Source organism: Propithecus coquereli, unplaced genomic scaffold (genome assembly GCF_000956105.1).
Source record: "Propithecus coquereli isolate 6110/MARCELLA unplaced genomic scaffold, Pcoq_1.0 Scaffold236, whole genome shotgun sequence".
Classification (NCBI taxonomy): Eukaryota; Metazoa; Chordata; class Mammalia; order Primates; family Indriidae; genus Propithecus; species Propithecus coquereli.
This window is the reverse complement of record NW_012147908.1, coordinates 3316559-3338478: the sequence shown is the minus strand read 5'-3', so window position 1 is coordinate 3338478 and position 21920 is coordinate 3316559. Positions and strand designations below refer to the sequence as shown.

The 21920-nt window shown below is 43.8% G+C and overlaps 2 protein-coding genes and 1 pseudogene across 4 annotated transcripts in view; all 3 read left to right on the top strand.

The window, feature by feature from the left end:
* LOC105811562 (protocadherin gamma-C4) overlaps positions 1-21920 on the top strand; it is a 185587-nt gene that overhangs the window by 39295 nt on the left and 124372 nt on the right. The window contains exon 1 of one of the 3 annotated variants that reach the window (XM_012645810.1): positions 11722-14307. The exons of the other annotated variants lie outside the window; for them this stretch is intronic. Within the exon in view, the coding sequence (XP_012501264.1) occupies positions 11872-14307 (2436 nt within the window). The 5' untranslated portion in view covers positions 11722-11871. Of the gene's footprint in view, positions 1-11721; positions 14308-21920 lie in introns of those variants that run through there. 3 annotated transcript variants of the gene reach the window in all.
* Positions 449-2788, top strand: LOC105811565 (annotated as a pseudogene).
* LOC105811535 (protocadherin gamma-A6-like) lies at positions 4295-10729 on the top strand. The gene is made up of 2 exons (XM_012645776.1): positions 4295-6797; positions 10658-10729. The coding sequence occupies exons 1-2, from the start codon at positions 4374-4376 to the stop codon at positions 10727-10729; spliced, it is 2496 nt and encodes an 831-aa protein (XP_012501230.1). The 5' UTR covers positions 4295-4373.

Genomic DNA, 21920 nt, shown 5'->3' with positions numbered 1-21920 from the left:
TAAAACGCACTTGATTTGGATGAATAAAGTTCAAGTTAAAAGAAACGACAGTCGGACTAAAGATATAGCAAATATTTAAAATGTCTTAAAATCCTTGTAAAATGGGAAGAATGAGTATCAGTATACAGTAGAATTTCCTCGTAACCAGCTCATTTGGAGCAGATTTAGTCACCACTACTGCAGTTCCGCAGCAGAGGCGCAGGGTGCCGCTGTTGGCTAGTTCCGAGCGAAGTATTGGCTCCTCCCTGGGCAGCGGAATGGCCCACAGACAGGGAACTTGGGGAGAAAAGTGCACCCTCTCTCTCTCTGGCTTTCTACAGAGGTGATATCCATCAGAGAACTCACACTCCAAGACCAAGAAAATAGTCTTTCCTGCTCAGAGAACTCTTGGGATCGTTTAGAGATCTCCTCTCCTGCTAATTAGAAAGGCATAGGTGCAGAGAGCGGGATGGGAAACATTTTAGGACCGAGGGGTGCAGCAGGGTGGAGGTGAATGCCACTTCTCTTCCTGCTGCCTTTTTCTGCCAGGCCCTCTCGGAACAGTTCCACTACGTTATTCTCGAGCAGCTGGCCAGGGGCTCGCTGGTGGGGGACCTCGTCAAGGATCTGGGGCTTGGCTTATGCGATTTGCCTACTTGGAATCTTTGGGTTAAATGTGGAGAAGAATTTCTTTACCATGAACACTGAAAATGGGGACTTACTTGTGAGCAATCGTATAGACTGAGAGCAGATTTCTGGCAAGAAGTTGATGTGTGTTCTGGAATTTGAAATGGTTGCTGAAAAGCCTTTAAACTTCTGTCATATAACTGTGCTGATCCAGGATGTCAATGACAACCCACCGACTTTTAGCCAAAATATCACTGAGCTGAATATCAGCCAACTGGTGCTCAGTGGAGCCACCTTTGCCCTGGAATCTGCCTAAGATCCTGATGTAGGTGTCAATTTGCTGCAGCAGTACTACCTTAGCCCTGAACCGCTCTTCTCTTTAATTCAGAAGGAGAACCCAGATGGCAGTAGGTACCCAGAGCTGGTACTGAACCCCCCCTGGACACGGAAAAGCAGCTCCGTCACCACCTGGTCCTCAAGGCTATGGACAGGGACTAGCCCTCCAGTAGCTGTACTATCCAGATAAGGGTAATTGTGGCAGACACAAATGATAACACGCCCCCCCCCATTATTCACTCAGAACATGTACAGGGTCAGTGTTCCAGAGAACCTGCCCACCAGCTTCTCGGTATTAAGAGTGAGGGCCACTGACCCATATGAGGACACATCAATGCCAAGATCATCTAAGTCTTTGTCAACATTGGTAAAGGCAGTTAAGACAACTATTTAAGCTGGACAGTAAAGCGGGAACTCACCATTAGTGGAGGACTGGGCTTTGAAGAGAGAGATAGCTCTCTTCAAAGAAGCAATGGATGGTGGACGTCACATTGCACATTGTAACATACAGAGATTTGGGATGAAAATGACAATGCTCTCTAGATAACTCTGGCTTCTGAATCTCAGCATATACAAGATGCTGAGATGGGGACTCCTGTTGCCCTGATCAAAACACATGGCCCAGATTCTGGATTTAATAAGGAAATCCTGTGTCAACCAAAAGGAAATAATTCAAGATACAAAACACGTGGTTGGTAATCCCGGAGTACAATGTCACTATCACGATCACAGACAAAGGCAATCTGTCCCCTCCTCCAGCATGCACATCGCCCTGTACATCGCTGATGTCAACTACAATGTTGTGGTTTTCCACCAGGTTGCCTATGGCCCATGTAGCTGAGAATAACCCACCTGGAGCTTCCATTGCACAAGTCAGAGCCTTGGATCCCAACTTGGGACCTAGTAGCCTTATCTCCTACACCATCTGGCCAAGGACCTCTAGTTGCGGGCTCAATCTTCCTAGGTGTTGGTGAGCACCCAGAGAGGGGTGGTGTTTGCACAGTGCGCCTTGGCCTTCTAGCTGATGCTGCAGACCCGCCATCCTGGCTCCCGGCGTTCAGCGCCAACGTGAGCCTGCGCATGTATACCCGGCGCTGAGGGCCAACAGCTTGGCGCTCTTTGATATAGTGACGAATGCCACGGAGCCAGGCTACTTGGTCACCAAGGTGGTGGCAGTGGACACCAACCAGGGATACGATGCCTGGCTGTCCTGTTATGTGCTGCAGGCCAGCAAGCCTGGGCTCTTCAGCCTGGGGCTGCGCACGGACGAAGGTGGGCACAACGTGTGCCTTGAGCAACGGGGATTCGGCTGGACAACTCCTGCTGGTTACCGTGGGAGACCGAGGACAGCCGCCTCTTTCGGCCACCGCCACTCTAAACCTAATCTTTGTGGGTAGCTTGCAAGAGATATAGCCTGACTTTAACGACTGCCCCACGTGCCCTCTGACCCCAAGGCAGAGCTGCAGTTTGACCTAGTGGTGACCTTGGCCTTGACCTCTGTCCTCTTGTTCTTCACGGTGATTAGGCGATCACCCTGGGCTTGAGTGGCTCCTCCAACCCCGCTGCCACTGAGGGCAACTTTCAACCTCGTCTCTGTTTCAAGAGTGTACCTGGGGTTCTCCCCAGCTGCAGTGCAAGGACTTTGCCTTATTCCCACAATCTGTGTGCTGCCTCACATTCCTCAAAGTTTAAATTTCTCAATGCATGTTGGAAAATGTTACACCACAAAATCTTTTATGTGATGAAGGCTCTTGATTTGAAAGTACTAGTAATGACAATCCCAAAATGGTTTCTAATTCGGGCAATTTGCAAACAAGTGAGTTTCTTCAAACCTTTCCTCCCATAAATATAATTAGGCTTCAATTCATTGATTTAGAGATTAAAAGTGTACAGATTAAATATGTTCTGATTTCATTGTGTTTTATTGATTTTCTGGGCATACAGTGGGGGGGTAGAAAATTCTTTGTAAGGTTACCTATGTTGCAATTGTTCTTTCATAGAATGTCTCTTTGTGATGGTCTTGAAATTTTAGTTAGTCCTAAAACAATATAATAAGAAACATTTGTGTTCATCTTTTAACATAAAATAAACTTTATTTTATGTACTTTATTTTCATTTTAATAGATTTAGGGGATACAACTTGAATTTTGTTATATGAATATATTGTGTAGAGGTGAAGTCTGGGCTATGGGTGTACCCATCACCCAAATAGTGTATATTGTATCCCACAGGTAACTTTACATCCCTCACCCCCTTCAAGCCTCCCTACTTTTGAGTCTACAATGTCTGTTATACCACTCTGTGTACTCTTGTGTAGTCATAGTTTAGCTCCTACTTGTAAGTGAGAACATGTGGCATTTATTTTTCTGTTCCTGAGTTACTTCTGTTAGGGTAATGGCCTCCAGTTCCATTGAAATTGCTGCAAAAGACATTATTTCCTTCTTGCCTATTGCTGAATAGTACTTCGTGATACACACACACAAACCACATTTTCCTTATCACTCATCAGTTGATGGACACTTAGGTTGATTCCATATCTTTGCAACTGTGGATTGTGCTGCAATAAGCATATGAGTGCAAGAAACACTTTTAATACAGTATTGCCTCACACTATCATTGTAAAACATATTATTTATCCAGGATTAAAGACAAATCTACACAATTAAGTGGTTTACCTAGTTTCAATGTTGTCGATCCTAAAATTATAACATAATATATATATTAAGATATATTTTTAGTGTAGCCAATATTGTTTTACTTCCTTTGCATGTTTTAAAAATTATGCACAGATGTTGCCTACATCAAGGTAGTTCTTAATCTCTAGGCTAATAAAACAAATGATGGCACCTAAAAATGGCAGCTCTTGTAACCGGAACTGTAATTGATTGGTCAAAACGTGTTTGTAGCTGTTGGTTCCCTTATTAAAAATAGGACAAATGTAATATGGTGGGGTGTGATAATTCAAGATTTACAGAAAATCGTGATATTTCTGCTCTTCAAGGTCCTAAGAGATATTTTCACAAAAATGGGTGATAAATTTCAGGGAACAATTAAAATTAGTCAAAATAATATCTTTTATTCTTCCAAATGCTTTACCGTCTTGGGGAGAGAAATCTTATGAGTGTCATCTCTTTAGATTTAGCAGAAATAAAATCCTCTCTATGGCAATTTCACAAAATGGTGCAGTATTAATTTAGGACTCTAAGCGTCGCTGTTCACTAACCCGGGTGAGAAAATCAGTGGGAGCTCGAGTTATACCCACCAACCACAAAGCAGATCAGACATGAAAGCAGCGCAGAAATTCTGACCTGGAACGCTTCACATCTGGCCTCTGCTTGTTTAAGAACCTCGGCCTCTAATTCTGAGAAACGCAAGAGATGTGGACCTGTTCTTCCTACTCCTGATCCCGGGGAAGCTACAACAAGCCAGTAATGGCGGCTCCGCAGAGGCGCCGGCAGCGGAGCGAGCTGCTCCTGCTCTTCACGCTCCTGGGGACGCTGTGGGGGGCTGCGACCCGGCAGATCCGCTACTCTATTCTCGAGGAGCTGGAGAAAGGCTCCTTCGTAGGCAACGTCGCCAAGGACCTGGGGCTGGAACCCCAAGAGCTGGCGGAGCGCGGAGTCCGCATCGTCTCCAGAGGTAGGACGCAGCTTTTCTCTTTGAACCCGCGGAGCGGCAGCTTGGTCACGGCTGGCAGGATAGACCGGGAGGAGCTCTGCGCTGAGAACCCGCGGTGTCTGGTGAGTTTTAACATCCTTGTAGAGGATAAACTGAATCTTTATCCCGTGGAAGTCGAAATAGTGGACATTAATGACAATTCACCCCGATTCTTAAGAGAAGAGTTGGAAGTGAAAATTCTCGAGAATGCAGCTCCATCCTCTCGTTTTCCGCTAATGGAGGTCTATGACCCTGATGTGGGAATGAACTCTCTTCAGGGCTTTAAGCTCAGCGCTAATAGTCACTTCTCAGTGGACGTGCAAAGCGAAGCCAATGGACCCAAGTACCCGGAGCTGGTGCTGGATCGCTCCCTGGACCGGGAGGGAGAAGCCGCTTACCACCTGGTCCTTACTGCCATGGATGGCGGTGACCCTGTCCGCTCAGGTGTGGCGCGAATTCTGGTAACTGTCCTAGATGCGAATGACAACGCTCCAGTGTTTACTCAGCCTGTCTACCGTGTGAGTGTTCCTGAAAATCTGTCAGTAGGTACACCAGTGTTGTCAGTAAATGCCACCGACCAGGATGAAGGGGCCCACGCGGAAGTAACTTACTCCTTTGTGAAGATTCCGGAAAAGATCTCACAAATTTTCCGCTTGAATTTTTTGACTGGAGAAATTTCAACTTCTGCGAATCTAGACTACGAGGACACTAGCTTTTATGAGCTGGATATTGAAGCCCGGGATCGGCCAGGTCTTCGGGACAGAGCAAAAGTCTTAATAACTATCTTGGATGTCAATGATAATGTTCCAGAAGTGGTTGTGACATCTGGAAGCAGAACAATCGCGGAAAGTGCCCCTCCAGGAACAGTCATTGCTCTTTTCCAAGTGTATGATCGAGACTCTGGACTGAACGGCTTGGTAACGTGTTCCATCCCGAGAAGTCTTCCCTTTGAGTTGGAAAAATCAGTAGACAATTATTATCGATTAGTGACAAATTCATTTCTAGACCGGGAGGAGGTGTCGTTGTACAACATTACTGTGACAGCCACAGACAAAGGAATGCCGCCTCTGTCTACAGAAACGCTCATCTCTCTAACCGTGGCAGACACCAACGACAACCCGCCCACCTTCCCCCGCTCCTTCTACTCAGTCTATATCCCTGAGAACAACCCCAGGGGCGCCTCTATCTTTTCTGTGAAGGCTCTTGACCCAGACAGCGACGAGAACGCCCTAGTCTCCTACTCCCTGGCGGAAGATACCCTCCAGGGGGCGCCTCTATCCTCCTTTGTCTCTATCAACTCCAACACCGGAGTTCTGTATGCGCTGCGCTCCTTCGACTACGAGCAGTTTAGAGACCTGCAACTACTGGTGACAGCCAGCGACAGCGGAAACCCTCCACTCAGCAGCAACGTGTCGCTGAGCCTGTTTGTGCTGGACCAGAACGACAATGCGCCGGAAATCCTGTACCCTGCCCTTCCCACTGACGGCTCCACGGGTGTGGAGCTGGCGCCCCGCTCCGCAGAGCCCGGCTACCTGGTGACCAAGGTGGTCGCTGTGGACAGAGACTCGGGCCAGAACGCCTGGCTATCCTATCGCCTGCTCAAGGCCAGTGAGCCTGGGCTCTTCGCAGTGGGGCTGCACACGGGAGAGGTGCGCACAGCGCGGGCCCTGCTGGACAGAGATGCGCTCAAGCAGAGCCTCGTGGTGGCCGTCCAGGACCACGGCCAGCCCCCTCTTTCAGCCACCGTCACTCTCACCGTGGCTGTGGCCGACAGCATCCCTGAAGTCCTGGCCGACCTGGGCAGCCTTGAGCCCTCTGCGGGCCCTTACGACTCCGACCTCACGCTGTACCTGGTGGTGGCAGTGACCACGGTCTCCTGTGTCTTTCTTGCCTTCGTCATTGTGCTGCTGGCGCTCAGGCTGCGGCGCTGGCACAAGTCACGTCTGCTGCAGGTTGCGGGAGACGAATTGGCGAGCATGCCCGCCTCACACCTTGTGGGCGTGGAAGGGGTGCGGGCTTTCCTGCAGACGTATTCCCACGAGGTCTCCCTCACCGCGGACTCGGGGAAGAGTCACATCATCTTCCCTCAACCGAACTATGCGGACACGCTCATCAGCCAGGAGAGCTGTGAGAAAAATGAGCCTCTTTTGATACAGGAAGATTCAGGATTTTGCAAAGAGGACGTCTCCTTTGTTCAGGTGAGGTTATTGCTTTTATTGGTTATTTAACAATTATCTCAGGAAATTAAAAAATTCTCTTTGATTAGTGGTTAGTTTTCTTAGTCTTTGCATTGAATCGTATAATTCTGATGTTTTTCTTTTATATCAATAGATCTCTTTTAAATCCTAATTTTCTCAAATTTTGTGGGTAAAAATCTTAAGGCATGCCCAACATTTTCTTTACCTTGCTTTTGTTGAAAAATTATTTGTCCCTTGAATTGAGTACATCTCCTTTCTTAGGTTTCTTTCCTATTATGCGACATTTCTAAAATCATTTCTTTTTCTAATGTGAGAAAAAAATGAACTGCAGCCTGTTAAAGAAAATCAAGATCTTGGTTCTTCTCAATGTTACTTAATAATTGTAAATGTTTTCTAAAATGATGGAGATTCATGAGAGATATCTTCCACCTTTACTACTTGGGAATCAAAAATTATTTTGAAAAAAGATAAGAGTTGTTGATGCCTGTAGCAGGGAACACCTGATCTTTGGTGTTAAAAGACCTCAACATATTCCTGGAACTATCTGTCATTTATTTGGGCCAGGCAAAACCTCCATAATGTTGCAAATAAAATTAAAAATAAAAAGACTCCCCTTACCGACCTGACAAAAATTCTGGGAAAATAAAATAAAATAATTTTTAATTTTTTTCAAACTATAAAGAAGTATAGTAAACAAGTATTTGTTGACATCACCATTATAATTATTGGATTGTTAACAAATAAATGTAAGCAACTGATGGTGTGTGCCTACTACAATGTCTTTTGCATACTGTGTGCTTGATAGTACTTAAAAATGAAAATGAATCTTAAAACATGCTCAGTAGTGTCCACTCACAGGAAACATCTCTAAAAATAGAGGACTGGCTGGTAAATGGGAGAATGAAGGATCAATGGCATTCAAATAAAATTTAAATAATTTATCATTTTAACCCAGATAAAATAAGGCTTCTGTCATATAGGAACTCTGTATTCAAATATTTGAAGGAAAGGGGTTTATCATTTAGAAAAATGATTAGTCTTATCTATTATGACCAAAATGTGCAAACAAAATTATGGCTTGGTGAGCAGGAAACAGCAAAGATTTTCATTGTCAAAATGGTTCTAGCAGGAAATGGATTGCTAAGTAGGTAAGAGATTCTGTTATTGGCACTCTTCAAAAGTAAGTTGATGGGGTTGGGATGGGGGTGGCTTTTGCCAGTAATTCCAGCCGCCAGGGGCTGATACTAGAGGATTACTTGAGCCCAGGAGCAGAGGCCAGTCGGGGTAACATATGGAGACCTCCATCTCAAAAAAAAAAAGTAATTTATGGCCCAGGATTAATGCAATACAGGGGATTCTTGATGAGCTGTTGAACTACATTATAGTCAAACTTTTTCCCAATCTTGAGTTGGAGGATTCAATGATCTGATAACAGAATGGATGGGACACTTCTACATCTAAATTTGGTATGCACATGTAAGAAAGAATAATTGAAAAGATATCTTGAAAATGAATGAGCGCCTCCTTTGTGGCCTTTGTCAATTTTTATAAGGATAACATTGAGTTGCTGTTATTTAAATAAGCTGCTAGGAGTAATATATGTTTTTCTAAACTAATATTGTGATATTTACATTTAAGCAATTATTATAGAATTATTTATTTCAAGTTTCCAAATGTGTTATATGCCTAACCAAGAAATTTTATAATCATAAACATTTTCAAATCCAATCTGTTTGGACATTTGGGATATAATTTGATGGTTTTAATCAGAATTCAACAGTAAATGACAATTTTAAACAATTTGAATCTTGGATATTAGTCATGTGAGTCAGGTGGTCCCCTATACAAATGTGATGATTTGTTTCATACACTGATAGTGTGAATGTTATTTTACTACATCAACAATTTTGGGTGATTTAAACTACATCTTGAATATTCATTGTTATAGGCAAAGCTCACTAACTTTCATAGATAGTAGGCTGGTGTATTTTATTCTCTTATCTGAGTTACTTGTGACATTTAAACAAATAAGTCAGGTCACTGATGGAAAAACTATCAGAGTCTAGTCTCACAATAGTCATTCATTCATGTAGACTGACCAACTATTAAACATCCTGGCAATCATGGAATTTGCTAAGTTCTAACTAAATGAGGCTCTCTGATTCACCCACCATGTGGATAATTAATAGTAAGATAGGAAGCATCAGGAAAAAAATCTATGAAATTATTGGGCTATTTTATCATCTGTAAACACCATCCTTTTCTGATCAAACTTCTGTTGAGGTGGCCATTATCAAAGGGTATTAAAATTTCAGAGAGAATCATTAAAAAATACCTATATCTTTGTTTGATAATGAAAATCTAAACAAGAACTTCAAACAGATGATTTTCAATAGAAAAAGTTCTAAAAAGAAAATCGCAGCACTTTGGGAGGCCAAGGCGGGAGGATTGCTTGAGACCAGCCTGAGCAATAGTGAGATTGCCTCCCGCCACCTCTACCACAAAAAATAATAGAAAAAATAGCTGGGTATGGTGGTGCACACCTGTAGTCCCATCTACCCTGGGGACTGAGGAAGGCAGATGGCTTGAGCCCAGGAATTAGAGGTTGCAGTGAGCTATGATGACTCCACTGCAGTCTAGCCTGGGCAACAGAGTGAGACCCCTTCTCAAAAAAAAAAAAAAAGAAGAAAGAAAAAGAAAAAGAAAAAGAAAAAGAAAAAGAAAAGAAAAGAGAAAGGTAATTAACTCAATGCCAATGCATGGGAAGTCAAATAGACTTTCCACAGAATTTTTTTAATTAAAGTAAACAAATGAAGATCAGGATTTCCCCTAATAACTCAATCGATAATAGCATACTCTCCTTAAAATATAAAATTATTTCAATTTGATGTGGTGAGCTTATGTTTTATTTTATTAAACATATCTTGGTGGTCTAGTAAATATCTTTAATATTTAATTTTGTGTCATGGGATAACCTAGAAAACTTGAATACCAGAGATAATGAAGCCATTTACTAACATATACTTTCTAGTCACAGTAGTCTATAATTTCATTTAACCAGATCTTATTTATTTAGCACCAAAGAAGTTACCTAGAAGTAATGAGTTATTGAGACTTTTTTTTCTAGAGATTAGACGAGGTTTAGCTATGTTGCCCAGGCTGGTCTTTAACACCTGGGCTCAAGTGATCCTCCTGCCTCAGCCTCCCAAAGTGCTGGGATTACAGCTGTGAGCCACCATGCCTGTCCATAACTGAGATTTTTAAAAAACAGAAGAATAAGAAACAAATGTGATATGAAACTATGAATTTTTGAGGCATCAGGTAGAAAAGGATCAAGACATTGGGAACCATAATCTCCAAACATGAAAGTTTGTTTGAAAATGTCGACAAGTACATATTATGTTTAATGACCATACACTTTGCTTGCATCAATAAGAAGTTCAAAATTACTATTAAACAAATAGAATTTACCTCTTGTTTGTGGAATTAATCTATAATACCCATATTAATTCCTTTAAACAAAAATTTGTTTTATCTAATTGGTGAAAGCAAATATGACTTAGAATTATTTTGATAGATTGAAACAGCATTTCATTCAAAGTATTTCCTATACTCTGGAGCAATGCCACCAGAAAGCAGAAATAGACTACTTAGTTAGGAACCTCCCACAAAACTAAGCTAAGCATTTTTAATGTTACTTCTGGATTCTTTTCCTGGTTCTGCTAGCTACTTCTCTAGGACTTAAAATAATTTACAAAGCAAGACTAGGTCTTTATTTCTTGTTAGGTCTTTATTCCAGAGCACATCGTTGTCTTTTCTTCTGCAAACATGTGAATGGGACTTTCTTTTATTTCTGCTAGTTGAGGGTAGCCTTGGATCCATCAATAGAGTTTTACTCCATCAACATTAAGTGCGAAAATGAGTACCTCTAAGGATCCTCTCTGTATTTAGTCTTGCATATTGCTCAAATGCTGTCTAGAGACCCCTTTCTCCTCAACTATTCTAGAATAGGGTAAGATGAAGATTTGAATTGCATAATCAAAAGAAGCAGTCAAGCCAACATCCACCTTCATATGAATTCACAACCCAGTAGGATCTCTGCAAATTTCTGCCTTCTGTTGAAAATGGGTTGGTTGCTCTTACAGCTGATTGTTGCTGCTTGGCTTCTCATCTCTAATGACTCTTTTGAGCACAAAGCATCATCCAAGACCAACAATTATTTCTTTTTTTCTTGCAAGAATGAGAGTGAGGATATTTGGATTCCTGTGTTCTTCTACTACTTTATAATCAGGAACAAGGCATTCCCTCTCATTTTTTAAAAATTGTTAAAGTGAAGGTTTTAGATTAAACCATCTCTAAGGTTCTACACAATAACAAATTTATTAAAATACTTCTCTATAGTCTTAAGACAATTTTGACTTTTGAGTCTTGTATGGTGGTGTCTAGAACATAGTAGTGTTCAATAATATTGAATTCATTAAAAATTACATACACTGATGTAAATATTTTATATGTAAATTCTTTCATATACATTTAATAAAGTTTACCTTTCTACCTTCAGTGATTGATTTTTTTCTATATGCGATAAAGTGTGAGTCAGTGTCCAGCAGAGTAACTTCAAAGTTGCAATGCAAAGCATCTTTAAAAATTATCTAGGATTATCAAACACCCATCCATGAACACTGTTGCATTAATTCAGTGTCTTAAAATGGATTTTTAAAGTATATCAGAGATATCTGGAGTGAAGAAATTTAACTAAACAGGGAAATTTTGAAGGATGAAACAATTTTCCGTAAAATCAGTTTATTTTGTTTCTATATGGTGCAGTAACTTAGTTAGGACTCTGAGCGCCGCTGTTCACCAACCAGGGGAAAATGGTGCGCGAGATCCGACAGAACCACTGAGCTTTACAACACGGAGAAACGACAAATTGAGACAAGCCCTCTTCCGAGCTGCACCAAACTCAAGCCTCTGTCTTTCTGGATTCTGGGCCCTCCTTCGGAATACAGAGGGGTCCACGCGAATACCCCCGCATTCAGAAGCGCATCCCGAGAAGGCTCAGCGTCTAAACTAGATGAGGACAGCAATGGCGACTCGGCGGAGGGGTGGGAACTACAGAGGATTCCTCTTGCTTTCCGTCTTCCTGGGGACGCTGTGGGAAGCCTGGGCAGGACATATTCTGTACTCCGTGACGGAGGAGATAGACAAAGGGTCTTTTGTGGGCGATATCGCCAAGGACCTGGGGCTGGAGCCCCGGGAGCTGGCGGAGCGCGGAGTCCGCATCGTCTCCAGAGGTAGGACGCAGCTTTTCTCTCTGAACCCGCGAAGCGGCAGCTTGGTCACCGCGGACAGGATAGACCGGGAGGAGCTCTGCGCTCAGAGCCCACGGTGTCTTGTGAATGTTAACATCCTGATGGAAGATAAAATGAATCTTTATCCTATAGAAGTGGAAATAATGGATATTAATGACAACGCACCTAAATTCTTGGTGGAAGAAATAAACGTAAAAATAATGGAGACTACAGCCCCTGGGCTGCGGTTTCCTTTAAATGAGGCTGGGGATCCAGATGTGGGCACCAACTCCCTCCAAAGATACCAGCTCAGCCCCAATCGCCACTTCTCCCTGGTTGTGCAAAGCGGGGACGATGGAACTAAGTACCCAGAACTGGTGCTGGAGCGAGTGCTGGACCGGGAGGAAGAGAGGGTTCACCACCTGGTTCTCACTGCCTCTGACGGTGGTGACCCACCCCGATCTGGCACTGCCCGGATCCAGGTAACAGTGGTGGATGTGAATGATCATGCGCCAGTCTTCTCTCTACCCCAGTACCAAGTAACTGTCCCAGAGAATGTGCCTGTGGGCACTAAGCTGCTCACAGTAAATGCCATCGACCTGGATGAGGGAGTCAATGGGGAAGTGACATATTCTTTTCGGAAAATAACTCCAAAACTTCTACAAATATTCCATCTGAACTCCCTTACAGGAGAATTATCAACTTTAGAAGGACTAGACTATGAAGAATCTGGCTTCTATGAAATGGAAGTTCAGGCTCAGGATGGTCCTGGTAGTCTGACAAAGGCAAAAGTACTGATCACAATTTTAGATGTGAATGACAATGCTCCAGAAGTGACCGTAACGTCTTTAAGCAGCACAGTCCCTGAAGACAAACCTCCTGGGACAGTAATTGCTCTTTTCTACCTCCAAGACAGAGATTCCGGAAAGAATGGTGAAGTGACCTGCACTATTCCAGAAAATATGCCTTTTAAATTAGAAAGATCAATAGATAATTATTATAGATTGATCACAGCCAAAAACCTGGACCGGGAAAAACTCTCTGTGTACAACATCACACTGAAAGCCACGGATGGTGGAACTCCTCCCCTGTCCACTGAAACTCACATCTCTATTCATGTGGCAGACACCAATGACAATCCGCCCACCTTCCCCCACTCCTCCTACTCAGTCTACCTCCCTGAGAATAACCCCAGAGGTGCCTCTATCTTCTTGGTGACTGCACGGGACCCTGACAGTGATAAGAATGCTCAGGTCACTTATTCCTTGGCAGAAGACACCATCCAGGGAGTGCCAGTGTCCTCCTATGTCTCTATCAACTCTGATACCGGAGTCCTATATGCGCTGCGATCCTTTGACTATGAGCAGTTTCGAAGCCTACAACTGATAGTGACAGCAAGTGACAGCGGAGACCCACCCCTCAGTAGCAATGTGTCACTGAGCCTGTTTGTGATGGACCAGAACGACAATGCACCCGAGATCCTGTACCCCATCCTTCCCACTGATGGCTCTACTGGTGTAGAGCTGGCGCCCCGCTCTGCAGAGCCAGGCTACCTGGTGACCAAAGTGGTGGCTGTGGATAGAGACTCGGGCCAGAACGCCTGGCTGTCCTACCGCCTGCTCAAGGCCAGCGAACCAGGGCTCTTCTTGGTGGGGCTGCACACAGGAGAGGTGCGCACAGCGCGGGCCCTGCTGGACAGAGATGCGCTCAAGCAGAGCCTTGTGGTGGCCGTCCAGGACCATGGCCAGCCCCCTCTCTCAGCCACTGTCACTGTCACCGTAGCTGTGGCCGACAGCATCCCGGGAGTCCTAGCTGACCTGGACAGCCTTGAACCGTCTGCTGGTCCTTACGACTCCGGCCTCACTCTGTACCTGGTGGTGGCAGTGGCAGTGGTCTCCTGCATCTTCCTTGCTTTCGTCATGGTGCTGCTGGCGCTCAGGCTGGGGCGTTGGCACAAGTCACGCCTGCTGCACGCTTCCGGACATGTGTTGGCGGGCGTGCCCACCTCGAACTTCCTGGGTGTGGACGGGGTGCAGGCTTTCCTGCAAACATATTCCCACGAGGTCTCCCTCACTGCAGACTCACGGAAGAGTCACCTGATCTTCCCCCAGCCCAACTATGCCGACACGCTCATCAGCCAGCAGAGCTGTGAGAAAAATGATTCTTTGTTAACATCCATAGATTTTCATGAATGTAAGGATGAAGCCCCAAGTATTCAGGTGAGCTGAGGCCTTCCTTTATTTCCATGAGGAATTATGTTTTGTGTGATATTTCTCTATTATTTTGCAAAACAAGTGTTTTGAAGTTAGGGATTTAAAAACTTTAAAGGGACAAACCTAGTTTACCTGTTTACTTCGGTGGTGATATTTTAACGTGGAACACATAGGTTATGATATCATTTCTTTAGTGAAATCTTATGGACAAGATGGTTAATAAGTGGACTATCACCTTTTTGTAACTTCCAACTACTTTCCACTTGATTTTCTTAACTTGTGTGTTTTACAAATGAAAACAAATTGTTGAGTCTTTCTTATTGCACTAGGGAAGCAAGAGTAAAACACACCTCAACCTTCTTCTCAGTCTTCTCTTTATCATTCTGATTTATAAGATGTTCTTGAAGATTTTTATCAGTCTGAAGCTGTTTTTCTGTTTTCTGATCTTGCCTCCATATCCCTCACCTTGGCAGCCCTGAAAATCTTGGTTGCTTCTTGACCTATTTAAAGTATGATCTTCTATTAATGTTAGGGTACTAGTGGAAGGTTAAATTGATGCCTAAAGAATTAAATGTGTGTGCCAACCTTCACTAAGACAGACATGGAGTCTAATGCCAAACTAAAGGTGATTGACCAAAACCAATAAAATATGTCAAAAATTTTTATTTCAACTGTTATAACTGGCATTTGTGAAACAGGCAGTTATGTTTTAACAGAGTATAATGTGCAGTTTTAATAGTACAGCCATATGAAGTGTGTTTGTGGGCTCTCCAAGTGCGAGACTGGGGATATCAGGCATGCTTGCTTTATGAAACAACTATCTCGTCTACTCAAATCCTAGACTGGTAGTTGATTTTATTTACTGGATCTGCTGAAAAATTTAGTTAGAAATAACCCTATCTGAGATTAACTACTTCCATATTCTTTTGTATAGTGGATGATTATCATCTGGAAGGGGTAGATGACAAGGTAATCTTGATTTCAGGGACCTTTGAGTTTTAATTAAAAAGACATTCTTAGCAGGGTATGGTGCCATGAGCCCATAGTCCCAGCTACTCAGGAGGCTGAGGTGGGAAAGATCCCTTGATCCCAGGAGTTCGAGGCCAGCCTGCGCAACACAGTGAGACCTCTGTCTGTTTTGGGTTTTTTAAAGACCTTTTTCTCTAGAGTAGTGTTGTATTTGATGGCATTTTGCATATAATAAACTACACAACAGTGTGAGAATAAACGTCACACATTCCGTAGTGTTCAGATGTACAATCACTTGCATGAGAAGACAATGTTACAACACTTTGTGAGGAAAGGTCCTCTGGCAGAAATATAGTTATAAGGTATTTTGAAAAAGAAAATTCCTAAACCAAAATGTATTAGATGCTTTGAAATATTTTAAACAAAAGAGAAAAATCACACTAAACTTAGTGAGCTATTGCAAGCAAACTTTCCAGGGATTATTTTCTTCCATTGTGAGGTCATCATGGGATGTAAAACAAGTGCAAAGGTTGGAACCAGAGCTGCAGTGCAATAGAGGCCGGGGACTTTGCGTGGAGGCAAAATGTTATACCCCTGATAACTTTGAAGGTTAATGTCATATTTTGTAACAAGGAAAATAATTGTGTAACAGGAAGGAGAGAGATAGGCTCTTTTCAGGCTACCTCATTTTCTTAACTGAATATTGCCTATGATACTGGAAATGACAATCACATAATATTACTATAAGGAAATCACTGAAACTATTGGAAAAAGATATGCGTTTGAAGATAAGTATAAATTTCACCTTCTTAAGGACAATTTTAGCATTACAGATGCTCTCTGGAAAAAGTTTAAATAAATCAACTTGCAGGTACCTAGAAAAGTGGGGGAAATGGTATGAACAAGAAAAGAAAGATAAAGTTTCTTCATTATTTTGCTAATGAATAAGTATTCGAAATTGCTGTACTCAGATGGTTTAGGCCAAGTCTCTGTTATGTCTAGCTTTGTGTAAGTAGTGTGTGTTTGAAGATTAGGGAATAATTATGTCAACATATAGATGTTTAGGTATTAAACCTGTGTGATTTCCTGGAAAACCTGGAAAGTAGAAATAAAGGCATTTCTAAGGGTACAACTTTAAACGTTATTAAATATATGGACATAACAACGTAGTTTGTTCAGTAGGGCACACAACAGTTATTATAATATAATTATTGTACTGGTTAAACTGAAGCAGCAGAGGCTGCAGTTTCCCAGCATGGACTCTGGGCGCCGCTGTTGGCCAAAGTGGAGAACTGGGCGCTCGCGATCTCCTCGCGCAGGCGCAGCGCTTTCCAGGGCGGCCCCGTCTGACTCTCCCGCAGTAGCCTGTACACCGCTTCCTCCTGGGGAACAGAAGACACTTTTCCGGACCTGGAACTGGAACTGAAGTCCGTTCGGAGCTCTGGACATCTGCGGTACAGAGGTTATTTACACCCCGGCGTCTCCGGGCTGGTGAGCGAGCTGAGGGGAGCAAGAGGGATGGGGAGCGGCGCTGGGGAGCGGGGCGGCGCTGAGAGGCGGCCGGTGCTCTTTCCCTTCCTGCTGCCTCTGTTCTGCCCGGCGCTGTCCGAGCAGATCCGCTACAGGATTCCCGAGGAAATGCCCAAGGGCTCGGTAGTGGGGAACCTCGCCGAGGACCTGGGGTTCAGTGTGCGGGAGTTCCCGACTCGAAAACTGCGCGTCAGTTCGGAGAAGGCTTACTTCACCGTGAGCGCGGAGAGCGGGCAGTTGCTTGTGAGCAGCAGGCTGGACAGGGAGCAGATATGCGGGAAGAATCCAGCGTGTGCTCTGGAATTTGAGGCTGTTGCCGACAACCCATTGAACTTTTATCACGTGAGTGTGGAGATCGAGGACATTAATGACCACGCGCCAAAATTCACGCAAAATTCCTTTGAGCTGCAAATAAGTGAGTCTGCACAGCCAGGCACACGATTTATCTTGGGATCTGCCCATGATGCGGATATTGGTACCAACTCACTGCAGAATTACCAGCTGAGTCCCAGTGATCATTTCTCACTCGTCAATAAAGAGAAATCAGATGGCAATAAATACCCTGAGCTGGTATTGAAGATGCCTTTAGACCGGGAAAAGCAGAAATCCTACCACTTGACCTTGACTGCCCTGGACTTTGGAGATCCACCCCTAAGCAGCACTGCACAGATAGCGGTCCTAGTGACTGATGCCAATGACAACCCTCCAGTGTTCAGCCAAGACATATACAGGGTGAGCCTTCCAGAAAATGTGTCCCCGGGCACCACCGTGCTTCGGGTGACTGCCACTGACCAGGATGAGGGTATCAATGCCGAGATCACCTTCTCTTTCAGCGAAGCTAACCAGATCACCCAGTTTAACCTGAATTCTAATACTGGGGAAATTACTATTCTAAATACATTGGATTTTGAAGAAGTCAAAGAATATTCCATAATTTTGGAAGCAAGGGATGGTGGAGGAATGATTGCGCAATGTACAGTGGAGATAGAAGTCATAGATGAAAATGACAACGTCCCAGAAGTAATATTCCAATCTCTTCCTGATCTGATTATGGAGGACACCGAGCTGGGAACACACATTGCTTTGCTCAAAATCCGTGACAAGGATTCAGGACACAACGGAGAAGTTACTTGTAAATTGGAAGGTGATGTTCCGTTTAAAATACTCACTTCGTCAAGAAACACATACAAATTAGTGACAGATGGGGTTCTAGATCGCGAGCAGAACCCAGAGTACAATATCACCATCACAGTCACAGACCGAGGCAAGCCTCCGCTCTCCTCCAGCTCAAGCGTTACCCTGAACATTGGTGACGTAAATGACAACGCTCCGGTTTTCAGACAGGCTTCCTATATGGTACACGTGGCGGAGAACAATCCTCCCGGAGTCTCCATAGCTCAGGTCAGCGCCTCCGACCCTGACCTGGGGCCCAACGGCCACATCTCTTATTCCATCGTGGGCAGTGATCTGGAGCCCGGGATGCTGTCGTCCTACGTGTCGGTGAGCGCGCAGAGCGGGGTGGTGTTCGCGCAGCGCGCCTTCGACCACGAGCAGCTGCGCGCCTTCGAGCTGACGCTGCAGGCCCGCGACCAGGGCTCGCCCGCGCTCAGCGCCAACGTGAGCCTGCGCGTGTTGGTGGGCGACCGCAATGACAACGCGCCGCGGGTGCTGTACCCTGCGCTGGAGCCCGACGGCTCGGCGCTGTTCGATATGGTGCCGCGCGCCGCGGAGCCTGGCTACCTGGTCACCAAGGTGGTGGCGGTGGACGCAGACTCAGGACACAATGCCTGGCTGTCCTACCACGTCCTGCAGGCCAGCGAGCCCGGGCTCTTCAGCCTGGGGCTACGCACCGGCGAGGTGCGCACGGCGCGTGCCTTGGGCGACAGGGACGCGGCCCGACAGCGCCTGCTGGTCGCCGTGCGTGATGGTGGACAGCCGCCCCTGTCCGCCACCGCCACGCTGCACTTGGTCTTCGCTGATAGTTTGCAGGAGGTGCTGCCGGATCTCAGCGACCGCCCCGCGCCCTCTGACCCCCAGGCTGAGCTGCAGTTTTACCTGGTGGTGGCCTTGGCCTTGATCTCCGTGCTTTTCCTCCTCGCGGTGATTCTGGCCATTGCCCTGCGCCTGCGACGACGTTCCTCCAGCCCAGCGGTCTGGAGCTGCTTTCAGCCTGGTCAGTGTGTCAAGTCTGAACCTGTGGTTCCTCCCAACTACAGCGAGGGGACTTTGCCTTATTCCTACAATCTGTGCGTGGCACACACGGGAACAACGGAGTTTAATTTCCTAAAATGTAGTGAGCCGTTGAGTTCAGGGCAAGACGTACTTTGTGGTGATCCATCTGGGACCTTGTTTCCACTTTGTAATTCCAGTGACTCGACTTCCCCTCAGGTGAGTTTCCTACTTCTCATTGTGTACCCAATTCTCCGTTTCACAGGAAAGTGTACATATTCACAGGAAAATGTGCAATTTTCAGATCTTCTGAGTCACTTAAAGAAAGTTATAGTCAGTTAAAAAGCTGTCATACCATTCTTCAAAGGAGGACTAAAGTGAAACAATCATGTAGCTTATGGGGGTTTTCTACCAAGCTGAGATTTACAAAGCAATGATGGTTTTACCTACAAAGAGAAAACCTTAGATAATGTTATGGGCTGTCTCCTAAAAAGGTAATGAGATTTTTCCATACATTTTTCTTTCTGTTGCCTAATATACAATAAATACTTGTTTCAGTTTGGACATGCTATAAATATAAAAATAATCATTTAAATAAACCTTTAAGGTAAAGGAATTTAAGATAAAATTAGATATTTTTCTTCACTATTTTTTTTTGAGACAGGGTCTTACTGTGTCGCCCAGGTTGTAGTGAAGTGGTGCTATCATAGCTCACTGCAACCTCAAACTCCTGTGTTCAAGTGATCCTCCTGCTTCAGCCTCCTGAGCATTAGGACTACAGGCTCATGCCACTGTGTCCACCTAATTTTTTTAGTTTTTTGTAGAGATGGGATCTTGCTATCTTGCTCAGGCTGGTCTCAAACTCCTGGCCTCAAGGGATCCTCCCACCTTGCCCTTCCAAAATGCTAGGATTACAGGCGTGAGCCATCACACCTGGCCTCCTTCGCTAATTTGATTGGCATGGTTTCCATACTAATCTATTTTGTTTCTGGTATTTATTTCCCTTTTGTTTCAAAACCTCCTAGAATAAGGTCTCTTCAACTAGATTTTTATATCCATGGATCACTTGTAATTTTATGCAATGTACTGGGGAGTATGTGTGTGATCATTTTGCTTAGCAAAAGGTCCATTATGTTCATCAGAAGATCAAAAGTAGGTTCTCTTTACTTGCAGCATAGGTTTTTCAGAGTTAATGTGTACTGAAGCTCATTCAATAGGCTCCTCCCTCAAAGAAAAGATAAACTGCTTTGGCTCTGTTGCTTCTCTCACACATACTCCAAATATATAATTTTTAGCTGTCTTCTTTGCAACCCTAAGCTAATATAACTAGTAGTCTTCTACTCATTCTGTGTCTAGGAGAGAAATATAGTCTTGAATTTTTCAAATTTTTAGACAAAACCAACAATCTGATATGCATACACAGTATATACAAATGACCATACTACATTGTATGAGGCTTTTGCTAGGTATTCCTAAGCAACTGCTTCTGTTAATGGCCATTTTACAAACTGCTGAAGGAAAGAGACATTTTTTGCGGTCACACTTGTTCGACTTCTTAGTGATCATTATGTGTTCTTTATATTTTGTGCTTCTTTAGATCAAAGTATTAATGTAGGTAAAATTAACTTTAGAATATATGTCTACCTTAAAAAGTTAAGTCTGCTTTAAAATGTAATCTTTCTTTGGTGGAAGGGGTAGGGATAGAGATTCACTTTCTGTGGTATATTCATTTGTACCTTTCAAGTACTTACTATTCAAATAGAAAAATATAAATAATTTGAATAAATAACAAAACAATGTAATTTCTCATAAAACTGCAATTGTAAAACATATATCCTATTAAGATTTCATAATATTTGAAAACATTATCAATGTGTGATAAAAAGGGCATTTAGAAAGAAGATTAAAAAGCAACAACTCTATAGAAAGCTTCTATAGTGGTTAATTAGTTTAAAACAAATGAAACAACTTCTGAGTAAATCATCTCCAATACACTTATTTTATACTCTTAAAATTCATTTCTAGTGACAACCGAAGTTCTTATTTGTTAATATACATTGAAGACATTTACAAGAAAGCTTACAGCACAATGGGAAATAAAATTATCATATTTTTAAAGAGCAAATGTATTCCAGAAATGTAATTTAATATGATGCTAACCCAACAATCTAATCATTTAATAGTATTTAATACTTAATAAAACCACCTCATTTCATCCCACACTCCGCGGTAATTTCTTTTAAAATGTGTATTTAGGGAAAAATTAAATAAATTCAAAACAAAGTAATAGAAAGCAAGTAGTATTTTTTTTCAGTAATCTAACAGTATTACATATGAAGTGATCTGTATCTAAGTGCAATAACTGCTTAGGACTCTAAGCGCCGCTGTTTACCTACTGGGAGAGAAATGCAGTCGAAATGCCATCCAATACTCTGGGCTTACACCTCGCAGACCAGCAGATCCCACAAACCAACTGCTGGGCTGCAGCGAAATTCCGTCCCTATTTTGGCCCACACCAGCTTTCCGTAAGATTATGATCTCCACAGCTGCGGCAAAAAAACTAAACAAGACACATACGCACAGTGAAGATTCTGAAAGAATTCTGTAGTGAAATAACAATGGCCGCTCCAAAGAATCACCGAGGACGCAGCAAGCTGATCCTGCTGTGCGCGGTGCTGGGGACGCTGTGGGATATCGGGACAGGACAGATTCGCTACTCTGTGTCTGAAGAGACGGACAAAGGCTTCTTCGTGGGCAATATCTCCAAGGACCTAGGACTGGAACCCTGGGAGCTGGCGAAGCGTGGAGTGCACATCGTCTCCAGAGGTAGGACACAGCTCTTTGCTCTAAATCCGAGAAGTGGCAGCTTGGTCACCGCGGGCAGGATAGACCGGGAGGAGCTTTGCGCTCGGAGCGTCCGGTGTCTGATAAATATTAACATCCTGGTTGAG

Bases quoted from the DNA above. Each gene is read 5' to 3' on its own strand.
- LOC105811535 (XM_012645776.1), top strand. From the start codon at position 4,374: ATGGCGGCTCCGCAGAGGCGCCGGCAGCGGAGCGAGCTGCTCCTGCTC. The intron at 6,798-10,657 runs GTGAGGTTATTG...TATTTCTGCTAG, and splicing joins AGGACGTCTCCTTTGTTCAG to TTGAGGGTAGCCTTGGATCC.